Below are 14,782 nucleotides of genomic sequence, written 5' to 3' on the forward strand. Positions count from 1 at the left end.
GTTAGTACTCACCAATGAAAACCGAGGAGAGAGAGAAAGTGAGAAATCGCTCTCCAGGGAGAGTGGCCACATGCTGGAGACCTGCTCCAGCTGGGGTGGGCTGACTCGACAGAGGCGACGCAGGTGAAAAGAAATCAGGCAGAGACCTCTATGCTCTTCAGCATGTTCTCAGCTGACTACAGTCAGAGCAAGCTCATGACTGCAGTGTCTATGGCTAGGAGACATACATATTTATTGAGGGATGTTTACAGGAGTAGGAGGAGTGAAGGGGAGGTAAAAGATTTTACTGTAAAAAAACAAGGTATTCAAAACATAGGAATAACAATCATAAAACATGATGTCTGTTCAGGAATAACAGTCATAAAATATGATGTCTGTTCTGTTTGATCAGGTATAAACAGTCACAGTCCTCCAGGTGAGAGAATCCATTTGTCTGATACATTTTCTTCTTAGATCTTGATTACCAGGTAGGGCCTTTTGAATGAGGGGTTTTCAGCAAGCTTGATAACTTCATTCCCAGGCCAGCTTGATAACTTCAGCCCCAGGCTGGAGGCCTAAATAGAAATCTTATTTGGTTAAGTAAAGACATGGTTAATATATACTAAAGTGGAACATCTATATTATCTCTGGGGTAATCTACAGCTAAGAGGATGAGCCTAATGCCCACATGGGAAAGGAATGTGGTCTTGTGAGCAGCTTAATGATTGTCCTAAAGGTTATTGTATACATGTGACTCTGAGAGAGACTTCAGCATTCTTTATTGTTGTTTTCCAGGCAGGTGGGGTGAGTCTCACGAACTAATTCCCATTCACTGCCACCTTAGGGGTCTGCATTCTTTTAGGATTACCAGTTGGTATTATTGTAAAAGTTACAGTAAGGCTGGGGGTGTTATCTTACCCTTACGGGGTACTATAGCAGAGAGATTGAAAGCAAAAACAGCACAAACCAGCACAACAAACACAGTTGAAAGCTCAAGTTCATAGCTGTAGCCTTGCCTGCAGCTCTTCTCACCCAAGCCCTACTTAGACATGAGAGGCAGCTCTTTAGGCTCTGCCTATGGGGCCCCCGCCATCCACACCACCATCTCTTCTTTTCCGGTTTCCTCTTGGAATTTTGGACACACATGCACCCACGCCTAGTGTGACTTTCAAGCTGCTGGGTCTGGGACTCAAACCATGGCCAACTCTGTGGGAGTCCAGCACTTTAACCATTAAGCCACCTGCTGGCCTACCAGCCTGCATTTTAAGAAACCACTGCTTAAAACCAGCTTCCTAAAGGCCACCAGAAATTACCTTATTGGGATCCACAGGGTAAACCAAAGACTCACATTCATCTTGGCTACCTTGGAGACTCAGAACAGAAATCTTACAGAAGGTGTTCCAGCAGTCCTTCCTATGCACATAGTCTTTCATCTTAGAATTTGATTTAAGCAGAAAGTGGTCTTATTAGAGATTTGGGGAAGACAGAACCACATGAACTAACCAGACAACCTCAGCCAGATTTACAGCCTTCTCCCTGTCACCCAGAGCAGCGAGAGGGGTCAAAATGGTTGGAGCTCTGCGCACTGGAAGGCAGTACAGGGACGGAGCTGCCCACACAAGACCTGATCCCTAACGTCACCAGCCCCATATTGCTTTGTTTTTGTCTGAAAGCAGCAGGGTGGAGACCTGCAGGGGGTCCTCTGAGTGAGAGCGCAAAACATTTGTCAATTGCTCAGCTTCTTTTGCCTTGCCAACATCCAATCGTATTTCAAGGTCTGTTAGTAGGAAGTCATTGAACCTAAATATAGTTTCTCTAATCAGGGCATTTTGGTTAGTGAATTGTCTTTATATCACAGCGATTCTCAGATTATAGTAGATTGATGGGGCCCAAGGACGGCCTACAACCCTCTAGATTGGTTTGTTTTACCGCCTTTGGAAATGCTGTAAATGGAGACATACCATATGATGTGTGTTATTTCTTATTTACATTTTACCCTTTAGAAAGCCCTGAGCCAGGTGTTATGGCGGCCAAACCCAAGCTCTACTACTTCTGTGGCAGGGGCAGGATGGAGTCGATCCGCTGGCTGCTGGCTTCAGCTGGAGTTGAGGTTGGTCCCTGATTGTGAGAAGGAAGGAGGGCAATTTGAGTGGAATTGAAGTGGTTTCTTTTTCCTTTCAAAATTCATTATGGTGCCTCCAGGGGCCTACAAAACTTTCAAACTTTCTTTTAAGAAATGAGGGAGGGGGGCCAGTGGGCGGTGTGGTGGTTAAGGTACTGGATCCCACATAACTGTGTGGTTCGAGTCCCGGACCTGGTGACAAAAAATCGCACCAGGCACATATATGTGCATGCCCAAAATTCCAGTAAGAGAGCAGAAGAGAGGGGATTGCGGTGTGGTCATCACCCCTGGGTGGTGATTTCTCACTTTCCCTCACTCTCTCTCCCTCTGGTATGCACACATGCCTTATGGCAAAAATTGGAAAAAGAAAAAAAGAAAGGAGGGAGGGATCATAGTTGCAGAAGGGAAGGGGATTAGGGAGGAGTTGGGACTGGGGTGGTTTTCAGAAAGCTTCACAGGGGCTGAACAGATCTTGACAGATGGCAAAATAAAGGAGGGAAGACCCGCATCTGACTCATTTTCTCCACTGGGACCTGCTGATTTCCTGGGGTCTTTTTGGCTTGGCCTCAGCCCCTGAGTCATATGATACCCATGACTGCCCGTTGGAAACTTCAGCCCCGCAGCAGGAGCAGGCTCGTCTCCCTTTGAACCCTCCCCTGAAACATCTCCCTACTGGATGCTTCCTTAACCCTGAATCCCGTCCCACGACTTCTCCACAGAGTTTCATGAGTGCCTTGGTGCTGTTTTGTTTGTGCAGGTGTAACCTTCCCTTTCCCTGTTTGAATATCGTGTCTTTAGAACAAAGATTCATTATCATCTCTCCTGGACCGCTCACCTTACCCCATCCCCCGTCAGGATATGGGACACAGAAAGATCACTCTCACAAACGCTTCAGAAACTCCATCAGTAAATCATGATAACCTTGCCTAAGTAATAAGCTTTGGATCCCTAGCTTTAAATAACTATCATGAAGAAATTCGATTTGTCCTGATATGGAGGGAGAATTACACAAGAGACAGGAGAAAAAGAGAGAGGGAAGCGGGAGGGCAGATCATTGAGGAAGCAACAGAAAGAACAAGAGGTTGGCAAGAAAGAAGAGCTAAAGGGAAGAAAAGGAAAAATAAGAATGGAGGCTTGGACTTGTCCTTTAAGTAGGCAAAAAACAAGAGCTGCTGGCCCCATGCCTATCTGAGCTAATCTTCACCTGTCCTGTCAGAAATTTCAGCTGTATGGTAGTTGATAGCATTTGTGGTTTCTTTTAAAATTTGATTCTGGAAATTGTTGGGCATTTTATACCAGGAACATTACTCTTTTTTTTTTTTTTTGGAGGGGGGAAGACTTTAATTATAATAAAATTATAATAATACCTCTATTCTTTACCTAGTTTGAAGAAGAATTTATTGAAACAAGAGAACAATACGAAAAGTTGCAGAATGGTGAGCACAGATTTATTCAATGTTATCTTACTAGAAAAAAAAATAGGAACTTGTTTCTGGAACTGTTCATGTTGATACAGAACACGGAGTTGTAGAAGGACAGTTGTTAGAAAGGGTGCACACAGAGCCTGACTCACAGTGACTGTGCTGTGTCCCTGGCACACAGCGGAGTTAGTTGTCTGCATCACCTTCTGATAGGTCTCAATGGGGGCCTCCGTTAATATAATAGCATGGGTTGGCCAGTGCCCATTGGTTTGATAGTCCCCTCCCACCAACGAGTCCTTTCGGAATTCTTAAATACTGACCCAGTGAGTCAGAGAGGAGACAGAGAGAAGAAATCTGACCTATTATCTCTAGATCTTATGGTTCACATTCACTTTTTCTTGATGAGTTTAACGGATTAACAGACTCCATTTTAGCAGGCCATGATGTAGAATCAATATTATGGAAAATATCCAAGTTTGAGGCCCAGCCTTGGGTGTGCAGTTGGTGGCATACTGACCTGCTATGCCAGAAGTCACACAGCCAACTTCGGGTTCAGATCTCCACCTGGCAGACCTGAAACACACAAGGTGCATGTGTGTTCAATAACCTGATGGTCTGAAGGACTGAAGGAAGGGATTACAGTGTGATGAGACCCTGTTGAGAATGTATCTCCCTCCTTTCTCTTTCTCTCCATCTCTGTCTCTCGTGCATGGGCATTGAGCATGGTTACTTCTACCATGAATAAAATACTTTTTTTTTTTAGAGAGAGAGATTTTTGTTACAGGGCACATGTGCTTGCCAGGGAGACAGAAAAAAAGAAATCACCCCAAGGGGATGACCTCACCGCAATCCCTTCTCCTTCATTCTCCTCTCAGGATTTTGGGCACACACGCGCACATGCCCAGTGTGAATTTTAAGCACTGGGTTTGGGACTTGAACTGCGGTCAGCTATGTGGGAGTCCAGCAACGTAACCATTATGCCATCAGTTGGTTCCAGTTTTATATTTTAATACATCTTTTGGATATATACATTTACTTTTTTTTTTTTTTTTTTTTTTGGAGGGGGGAAGACTTTAATTATAATAAAATTATAATAATACCTCTATTCTTTACCTAGTTTGAAGAAGAATTTATTGAAACAAGAGAACAATACGAAAAGTTGCAGAATGGTGAGCACAGATTTATTCAATGTTATCTTACTAGAAAAAAAAATAGGAACTTGTTTCTGGAACTGTTCATGTTGATACAGAACACGGAGTTGTAGAAGGACAGTTGTTAGAAAGGGTGCACACAGAGCCTGACTCACAGTGACTGTGCTGTGTCCCTGGCACACAGCGGAGTTAGTTGTCTGCATCACCTTCTGATAGGTCTCAATGGGGGCCTCCGTTAATATAATAGCATGGGTTGGCCAGTGCCCATTGGTTTGATAGTCCCCTCCCACCAACGAGTCCTTTCGGAATTCTTAAATACTGACCCAGTGAGTCAGAGAGGAGACAGAGAGAAGAAATCTGACCTATTATCTCTAGATCTTATGGTTCACATTCACTTTTTCTTGATGAGTTTAACGGATTAACAGACTCCATTTTAGCAGGCCATGATGTAGAATCAATATTATGGAAAATATCCAAGTTTGAGGCCCAGCCTTGGGTGTGCAGTTGGTGGCATACTGACCTGCTATGCCAGAAGTCACACAGCCAACTTCGGGTTCAGATCTCCACCTGGCAGACCTGAAACACACAAGGTGCATGTGTGTTCAATAACCTGATGGTCTGAAGGACTGAAGGAAGGGATTACAGTGTGATGAGACCCTGTTGAGAATGTATCTCCCTCCTTTCTCTTTCTCTCCATCTCTGTCTCTCGTGCATGGGCATTGAGCATGGTTACTTCTACCATGAATAAACTACTTTTTTTTTTAGAGAGAGAGATTTTTGTTACAGGGCACATGTGCTTGCCAGGGAGACAGAAAAAAAGAAATCACCCCAAGGGGATGACCTCACCGCAATCCCTTCTCCTTCATTCTCCTCTCAGGATTTTGGGCACACACGCGCACATGCCCAGTGTGAATTTTAAGCACTGGGTTTGGGACTTGAACTGCGGTCAGCTATGTGGGAGTCCAGCAACGTAACCATTATGCCATCAGTTTGTTCCTAAAATAGATAATCTTTTTTAATTGTCATGCACTTGCCAGAGAGTGGCAGGAAGACAGAGAGAGAGAATGAGAGAATGAAAGAGAGAGGGAGAAAACACCCCCTAATGGGGTGTGGCTATGCCACAATCCCTTCTCCTCTATTTTTCCAACCTGTTGGGACTTGAAGCATACACACTCATGCACTGGTGTGTTTTTAAGCTGCTAAGACTAGGATTTCAACTTCAGTTGGCCATGTGAGACTTGGCTTCCCTTAACCACTAGGTTATGGGACTGGCCCAAATAAGTTTTTTTGAAATAGAAGTCTGATTAAATTTTGATCCAAGAAGTCCTTAGTCATTACAATTCCTTGAGAACTTTCTCACACTGAAGCTAGTACTTTAATATTCTTTTTTTTTTAGAATTATTATTTTTTAATTTTAACTTTATTTATTTATTTATGTATAGGGAGACAGAGAGAGAAAGTGAGAAAGTAAGTCACCAGATCCCGGACTTGAACCACTGTTGGCCATGTGGGAGTCCAGCACCCTTACCATGCCACCTGCCTGCCCTTTAATATTCTTTCTTTCTTTCTTTCTTTCTTTCTTTCTTTCTTTCTTTCTTTCTTTCTTTCTTTCTTTCTTTCTTTCTTTCTTTCTCTCTTTCTTTTTTTCTCCTTTGGAGAGGTTTTTGCTATAGGGCACATGCGCTCCCCCAAAAGACAGAGAGACAGAGACACAGAAAGCAAGAAATCACCCCCCAGGGGGGATGGCCATGCCACAATCCCTTCTCCTCCTTTCTCCTCTTGGGATCCTGGACACGCACACACATGCGCCCGGTGTGAGTTTAAGCCATTGGGTTGAGACTCAAACCGTGGTCGACTTACATGGGAGTCCAGCGACAGCCATTACACAAACTGCTGGTCCCGACCCTTTAATATTATTTCTTAAACTCCTAACTGCTATAACAGTATTTTCTTATCTAAGGAAACATAAATGTCTGTATTGCTGATAAACAATTATGAAACTAACACAAATTATTTTGAAGAAGAACATTGATCTAGTAGTTACTTGATAACTTTAGGCAAGTCCATTAACTTCCCTGCCTCCTTGTCTCTTTACCATAAAATAAAAGTAATCATCCTGGTCGTGGATGCAGTTTATCAGTAGATCTAACGAAGCGGGAAAGGCCTGGTTATTCCAGTATTCTTGTCCAGGAAGTCACTATTTGGACTCCCCCTGAAGTCCCTCCCTCCTTTTGTCTGCCCTAGTCCACCCCACTTGAGGAAGATGCCTGATGGGTGCTGTGAGATCTGGCTTCCCTTAACCACTACAATACAGGACACCGGCCCCAAGCAAGAATCATTTCTGTTTTTTAAATTTGCTATATGTGCACTTGCCAGAGAGTGGGGGAGGAGTGAGAAACACCTCCCCCCACCAGGGGACCTTGGCCACATGGCAATCCCTCCTCCATCCTCCTTTCAGGATTTTGAGCATCCATGAACATGTACCAGGCATGTTTCTTAGGCCAACAGGTGGGGAATCAAACCGAACAGTCAGCCATGTGGGTAGAACAGATACTATTACAGATCAGGAAATAGGCTGAGGACCAGAAAATGGTGTAGCAGTTACATCGCTGGGCTCCTACATGGCCCACCATGGTTTGAGTCCTGGAGCCAGTGGCTTGAAAATCACGCGAGGCACATGTGTGAGCATGCCCAAGATCCCAGGAGTAGAACAGAGGAGAAGGGAATGTGGCCTGTGGCATGGTCATCCCCCATGCAGGATGATTTCTCACTTTCCCTCTCATTGTCTCTGTCTCTCTCTCTCTCCAGTGAATACACATGCCCTAAGGCAAAAACCTCTGGGGGGAAAAAAGGGAAAGAAAGGAAAAGAAAAGAAAACAGGCTCAGAGAAGTTAGAGATTTGCCTAAACTCTCCCAGCTACGCAGGGATACTGGCTGTCTGGAGAATTGTCACTGGTTTGGAGAAAGTGCCCTGCCCACCATCTTTGATACCTCTCATTAAATCAATTGGGTCCTTCATATTAAAATGGGAGAAACTAGGGCCAGCCAGTTAACATGGTGGTTAAGTCAGCTGGATGACTCATGGCAAGCTAAGTAGTTTAAGTCCCAGACCCGGCGTCTTGAAAAACACACTGATGTATGTGCATGTATGCTCAAAGTCCTGAGAGGAGAGTGGAGGAAAAGGGATTGCAGCATGGCCATCCTCCCAGAGGATACTTTTTCATTCTCTTTCTCTCTCTGCCTCTACCTCTGTCTTTCTCTTGGTGAACTCACATGCCCTATAACAATTGTTTTTTCTTTTATAAAATAAGAAGTTAGAGAAAATAATTGTGGCCTTTGCCAACGTACTACTAAAGTCTGGCTCCTTTTCTTGCTGAAATGTATTATTCTTGACAAAGTACATATATTAATTAAAATTTAAAAGTTCTTTATTTTTTATGAGCAGAGTACCATTTGGGATATATTAATATCTTTAAATGCATTATTTACATAGGCAGTTACTTACAAAAAAAGGGAACTTGATTTTACTGAACATTAATTACTGACAGTATTAGTATTTTGCTTTATTATCTCATATTTTGTCCTTTCAAAATCCTGCTAGATATTGCTATCTTAGAGAAAGGAAGTCGGAGTTCATTTAAGTAATGTGTTCACAGTCACATGGCTAGAAAGGACTACAGCTGACATTTTGAACTCAGGTCTGTTAGATTCTTGCAGTTACATCTATCCTGCTGCCGTGCCATGTACTCCTAGAACAATACCTGATGTGCTTTTTTTTTTTTTTTTTTTTAGAGAGAGAGAGATTTTTACTATAGGGCACATGCACTCGCCAGAGAGACAGAAAGCAAGAAATCATCCCTAAAGTGGATGGACATACCATACAATCCTTTCTCCTGTTTTCCTTTCGGGATTTTGGTCATGGATGCACACGTGCCCGGCTTGGGTTTTAATCCACCGGGTCCAGGACTGGAACTTGATTAAATTGAACTTTTAATCCTTCCAGGTCAACTATGTGGGAGTCCAGCGATGCAACCATTACACCATCTGCTGGTGCCCCTGATGTGGTTTTTAAAGAATGTAAAACCCCAGACTCTACTTCTGAATGAGAATATATAGGAAGAAGGGGGAGGTTGTAATAGTTCCCCACCCCAGGCTGTACACCCTGAACTTTCAGAGTCAGGAGCTGGTCACAGTAAATGAGGAAAATCTTAAACAACTGCAATTAACCAACACTCCGAAATGCATGAAACTGCTAAACAAATGTCAGATTTTACAAGAAGCAAATGATGGGCATTTCTTCCAACTCACTTTGGATGAATACTTAAAAAAAAAATCACTCTGATATTAGAAGTAGACCATCCTCTAGACTTCTGCCAACATTGAAGAATATCCTAATCTCTCTTTGCTCAAACCACAGATGGATACCTGCTTTTTGGCCAAGTGCCTTTGGTTGAGATTGATGGAATGGCACTGACACAGACCAGAGCCATCCTCAGCTACCTTGCTGCCAAGTACAACTTGTATGGAAAGGACCTGAAGGAGAGAGTCAGGTATATAGTGTTCATACCTGTAGTTGAACCTTGTCCAAACATCCACAGTCCAGCACAAACTGAGATCTGGTTCAGGTATACCTTTCAGCTGGTCTGGGGGAGGAAGCAAGGCCAACAGAAGTCTGACATGCTTTGTGCAGAATTCTGAATGAACATTCCACATCCCTCTGATTTTTGTTTCTTTTTGCTATAGGGCATGTGTGCTCTCTAGAGAAACATAGACAGACTGAGAGAGAAGGTGAGAAATCATCCCAGTAGATGGTCATGCCACAGTCCTTTCTCTTCCATTCTCCTCTTGGGATTTTGGGTATGCATGCACACACACCCAGTGTATTTCTCAAGCCACTGGGTCCAGGACTTATATTGTACAACTGCCTCAACCACTACATGACCTGCTGGCCCAACCTTGTAAGCTATTGTTAAATACGTGAAGGTAGAAATGACTGACTCAGCAAACAAACACTGAGCATTGTATCAATGATCTAGTTAACACAAATAATAAAACAACTACCTTGAAACATGGTGATTTAAATCATCAAGCATTTATCACTGCTCAGAAGTCTACCATTACACCATCTGCTGGTGCCCCTGATGTGGTTTTTAAAGAATGTAAAACCCCAGACTCTACTTCTGAATGAGAATATATAGGAAGAAGGGGGAGGTTGTAATAGTTCCCCACCCCAGGCTGTACACCCTGAACTTTCAGAGTCAGGAGCTGGTCACAGTAAATGAGGAAAATCTTAAACAACTGCAATTAACCAACACTCCGAAATGCATGAAACTGCTAAACAAATGTCAGATTTTACAAGAAGCAAATGATGGGCATTTCTTCCAACTCACTTTGGATGAATACTTAAAAAAAAAATCACTCTGATATTAGAAGTAGACCATCCTCTAGACTTCTGCCAACATTGAAGAATATCCTAATCTCTCTTTGCTCAAACCACAGATGGATACCTGCTTTTTGGCCAAGTGCCTTTGGTTGAGATTGATGGAATGGCACTGACACAGACCAGAGCCATCCTCAGCTACCTTGCTGCCAAGTACAACTTGTATGGAAAGGACCTGAAGGAGAGAGTCAGGTATATAGTGTTCATACCTGTAGTTGAACCTTGTCCAAACATCCACAGTCCAGCACAAACTGAGATCTGGTTCAGGTATACCTTTCAGCTGGTCTGGGGGAGGAAGCAAGGCCAACAGAAGTCTGACATGCTTTGTGCAGAATTCTGAATGAACATTCCACATCCCTCTGATTTTTGTTTCTTTTTGCTATAGGGCATGTGTGCTCTCTAGAGAAACATAGACAGACTGAGAGAGAAGGTGAGAAATCATCCCAGTAGATGGTCATGCCACAGTCCTTTCTCTTCCATTCTCCTCTTGGGATTTTGGGTATGCATGCACACACACCCAGTGTATTTCTCAAGCCACTGGGTCCAGGACTTATATTGTACAACTGCCTCAACCACTACATGACCTGCTGGCCCAACCTTGTAAGCTATTGTTAAATACGTGAAGGTAGAAATGACTGACTCAGCAAACAAACACTGAGCATTGTATCAATGATCTAGTTAACACAAATAATAAAACAACTACCTTGAAACATGGTGATTTAAATCATCAAGCATTTATCACTGCTCAGAAGTCTACAGTCATCTGGGTAGCTGACCTACTTGGACCGAGCTTAACCTCTCTCAGCTGGACTCACTCATCACCTGTGGTCAAACAGTAGTTACCCAGAGGGCTGTGGATTTGGGTGTTGACTGACTAGCTATTGAGGGATGAACGGGCCATGTATCTCTCATCTTCTCATCCAAGCATGTTCTCATGGCAACAAGGCAGGATGCTGCATGAGAATGAAGCTACACAGGCCTTTAAAATTCTGGGCCCAGAGGACCAGCAGTTAGCATAATGGCTATATTGCTGGACTCCCACGTAGTCGACTGCGGTTCGAGTCCCGGACCCGGCAGCTTAAATTCACGCCGGGCACATGTGCGTGCGTGCCCAAGATCCCGAGAGGATAATGGAGGAGAAGGGATTGCGGTGTGGCCACCCCCCCCCCGGGGGGGGCATTTCCTGCTTTCTGTCTCTCTGTCTCTCTCTGGCTTTCTGGCGAGCGCACGCGCCCTATAGCAAAAAAAATTCTGGGCCCAGAACTAGTACCTCATTATTTCTGCCTCATTCTGTTAGTCAAAGTGAGTCACAAGGTGACCCTGAGAAACGAACCCCAACTATTGACAGAAGGAGCTTCCTAATCTCATCACAAACAGTGGAGGATAGAGTTTGTGGCAATTTTTTGTATTGTGAAGGGCCCCAAGAAGTCTGTGAGAAGAGGACCAGCAGATGGCATAGAGGTTAAGGGACTGGGTCCCGCGTGGGCTGTTATGTGGTTTGAGTCCCAGACCTGGCAGCTTGAAAATCACACTGGGTGTATGTGTGTGATATGCCTAAAATCACAAGAGCAGAATGGAAGAGGAGGGTTGCAGTGTGGCCATCCCCTCTGAGGGGTGATTTTAACTTCCTCTCTCTGTCTCAGGTGAGCGCACGTGCTCTATAGCAGATAAACAAACAAATTAAAATTCATTTCTCTAAGTAAGTTGGAAGGTTCTGGTACTAATAGTTTTATGCTTTTGTTAAACTTCATTGAATTTAGTTTTTAGTTTTTAAAGCCAGAACAATTGAATCATTCATTTTTGGCTGATTTCAACTTAAAGACATTAGCTCTTTCATATATTCTTTTTTTTTTTTTTGATAAACTATGCTATATCCCAGTCACTTGGCTGGTTCTGGTACCAGAAATTGTTCATGAGAGTAGTTTAATGAGAAGAATAAAAAATCATTTCCACAGGGCATGTGTGCTCATTGGAGAGGGTCAGTTCAAGAAACCCTGTACTCAAAGGGTTTCCCTTGGACTGAGAATCAATGCTGTTTTGTCAGGATTGACATGTATGTAGACGGAACCCTGGATCTGATGATGGTGATGGCACTGGCTGCATTCAAACCCCCCGAGGAAAAAGAGGAGAACTTTGCTTTAACTGTGAAGAAAGCGAAAACCCGCTACTTCCCAGTGTTTGAAAAGGTAGGCTGCAGGGACTCATGACTTTTCTTTTTTTTTTTTTTTTTTTTTTGAGATGAAAATATCTCTATTTGCAGATGACATGATGGTACACCCAGAAGACCCAAAGGTCTCCATGGAAAAACTTCTCAAAGCAATAAATGAATATAGGAAAGTGTCAGGACACAAAATCAACACCCAAAAATCCATAGCACTTCCACACGCGAATGACAAGGAAAATATTCTGAGTCAGTATCTGAAAAGACAGAGGCCGTGTTTAAATTTTACTGCTTTTGGATCAAAACTTTAATATTCTAGAACAAACAGCAGGTAACATTATGGTGCCTCCAACAAAATGGAATTGGAATAAACCAAGTACAATGAAAGTACCCAACATTTTAGAAATAAAACATCAGCTCAAGGTGTGACCACATGTTTAGGTTTTAGTACTGGGGATGAATCATGCCTCAATCAAAAAGCAATATGGAGGGTCAGTCTGTGGCCTAGTAGTTAATGGATCCAATTCCACATGCTTGACCACGATTCAAATCTTGGTTCAGTGGCTTGAAAAGCATGCCAGTGATGGCATTTGTGTACCTTAATGGTATGTGACAGGATAGAGAAATGTAGGAGGAGATTGTTGGCATGGCCACGTCCCACTGAGAGGTGCTTTCTCCCTCTTCTTCTCTATCTCTGGCCAGTCATCTAACTTCTGGCATTTGAAGAAATTATTGGGGCTAGTAGGTGGCATGATAGTTAAGGCACTGGATTTCCACATGGTCCGTCGTAGTCCAAGTCCTGGACCTGGTGACTTGACAGTCATGCCAGTCACATGTGCATGTATGTCCACTGTTCCAGGAGGAGAATGGAGGAGAAAGAACTGTGGCATGGCCATTCTTCTCTAGGGGGGGTGGGGTGAGTGGTGGTGGTGATTTCTCACTTTCCTTCTCTCTGACTCTCTCCAGAGAGCACACATGCCCTATGGCAACCCTCCCCTCCCCCCAAAAAGAAGCCAAAAGTTTTAAATTTACAACCAGTATGAAGTCATTTTAGAGTAAACATTAGTGACAAATGTCCTTCCAATATATTGGGTGAAGTTTCAACCTAGAGGACAGCAGGGGAAATGGTGAGGAAAACCTGTGAGTGCAAATAAATAAAGGTTTTGCTGAACAAAAGCATTCTGTGGCGTACAACATCAGTGTCAGCTTTGGGAAAGGATAATTTATTATTGACCAAACTATAATAAAGAATTCCATCAGCACTTCAGAATACTAAATGAAAAAATTTCTGTTTACCTTGGATAATGTACAGTGTTGTTGAAATATTTTCCATTAAAAATAATTAATAGGAGGCCTGACCCTATACTTCAGTGGTTGAAGGAGCTAGAGCCTACATGGCTGACTATGGTTTGAATCCTAACTCCAAGCTTGTAACAGAAACTCAAGGGACCTGGATAATCACTGACAGATTTTCGAAAGGGTTGTGCCAGTTTATAGCATGTTTCAGAGAGTTGGTTTCATCTTTGACGGCATTGTAGATTAGCAAGAAAAAGATTCTTCAGTTACTCTGATCCATGCAAAAGATTTCATGCTTTTGTGAGTGCTTAGCTAAACAAAATTACCCTTACTTTCATTTAAAATACTTTGTTATTTTTCTTTTTTGTAGATTTTGAAAGACCATGGAGAGGATTTTCTTGTTGGCAACAAATTCAGCTGGGCTGACATACAACTGTTAGAAGCTATTTTAATGGTGGAAGAACTCAATGCCTCTGTCCTTTGTGACTTCCCTCTGCTAAAGGTAGTGTATTGACAGCCACGGGAGGGCCACACCAAATCAAAAGGTGTCTCCTGGTCAATCGCAAACTTAGGAACATTTTTGTTACAATAATTACGTTATTCATTCTGGTTATTTTCTCTTGCTTACACTAAGGGGCCCTGTTAGAAAGTGAAGCCTGATGAAGGGAGAAGTAGATTATTTTGATGTCAAGCATGGACACTGAGTACGTTCAGTACGTTTCCATTTCTTTCTTTAGTTTTATCACGTTGAGCTTTTTTTTCTGACCAAGAAAGGCTGAGAAGTATGCCTTTGTTCCTTCCTGCTGCAGCTCCTGCCAAACCAACCTGCCCACTTCTAGCCTGCCAAGCTAGAGCGCCTACTCAGTCCCTCCACTGCGCAGAGTTCTTGCGTGGGTGCTCTGCTGACACCTGTGGCATTCATGGCCCCAGCCCGCAGGCAGAATTCAGTCTCTGCTGGACCTTGCAGGCTCTGCTCCTTTCCCTAGAAACATTTTATCTAATAGGTGATCATGAGTTTTGTAGTATAAGATCACTTCTTTTTTTTTTTTCTGCGAGAGACAGAGAGCTCACACGTGTGTGGGAGGGAGTGATAGATGTTGTTGTTGTTGTTGTTTTCCCTTGATGAGAGAAAGAGAGAGAAAGGGAGAACGACAGAGATAGGTTGTGTTTTTTGTGTTTTTTTTTTTTTTTTTTTTTTTGTGTTTTTTCTGG

At 43.1% G+C, this 14,782-nt stretch overlaps 1 protein-coding gene across 2 annotated transcripts in view; it reads left to right on the forward strand.

The window, feature by feature from the left end:
- The window catches only part of LOC102477705 (glutathione S-transferase A4), a 33,362-nt gene that overhangs the window by 9,640 nt on the left and 8,940 nt on the right, over positions 1-14,782 (forward strand). The window contains exons 2-6 of one of the 2 annotated variants that reach the window (XM_006165716.2): positions 1,983-2,089; positions 3,486-3,537; positions 9,091-9,223; positions 12,158-12,299; positions 13,941-14,072. In XM_006165716.2, the coding sequence (XP_006165778.1) occupies positions 2,003-2,089; positions 3,486-3,537; positions 9,091-9,223; positions 12,158-12,299; positions 13,941-14,072 (546 nt within the window). In that variant the 5' untranslated portion in view covers positions 1,983-2,002. Of the gene's footprint in view, positions 1-1,982; positions 2,090-3,485; positions 3,538-9,090; positions 9,224-12,157; positions 12,300-13,940; positions 14,100-14,782 lie in introns of those variants that run through there. The other variant, XM_014583038.2, reaches the window with a different exon arrangement.

This window comes from Tupaia chinensis, unplaced genomic scaffold (genome assembly GCF_000334495.1).
Source record: "Tupaia chinensis unplaced genomic scaffold, TupChi_1.0 Scaffold144010_1, whole genome shotgun sequence".
Lineage (NCBI taxonomy): Eukaryota > Metazoa > Chordata > Mammalia > Scandentia > Tupaiidae > Tupaia > Tupaia belangeri.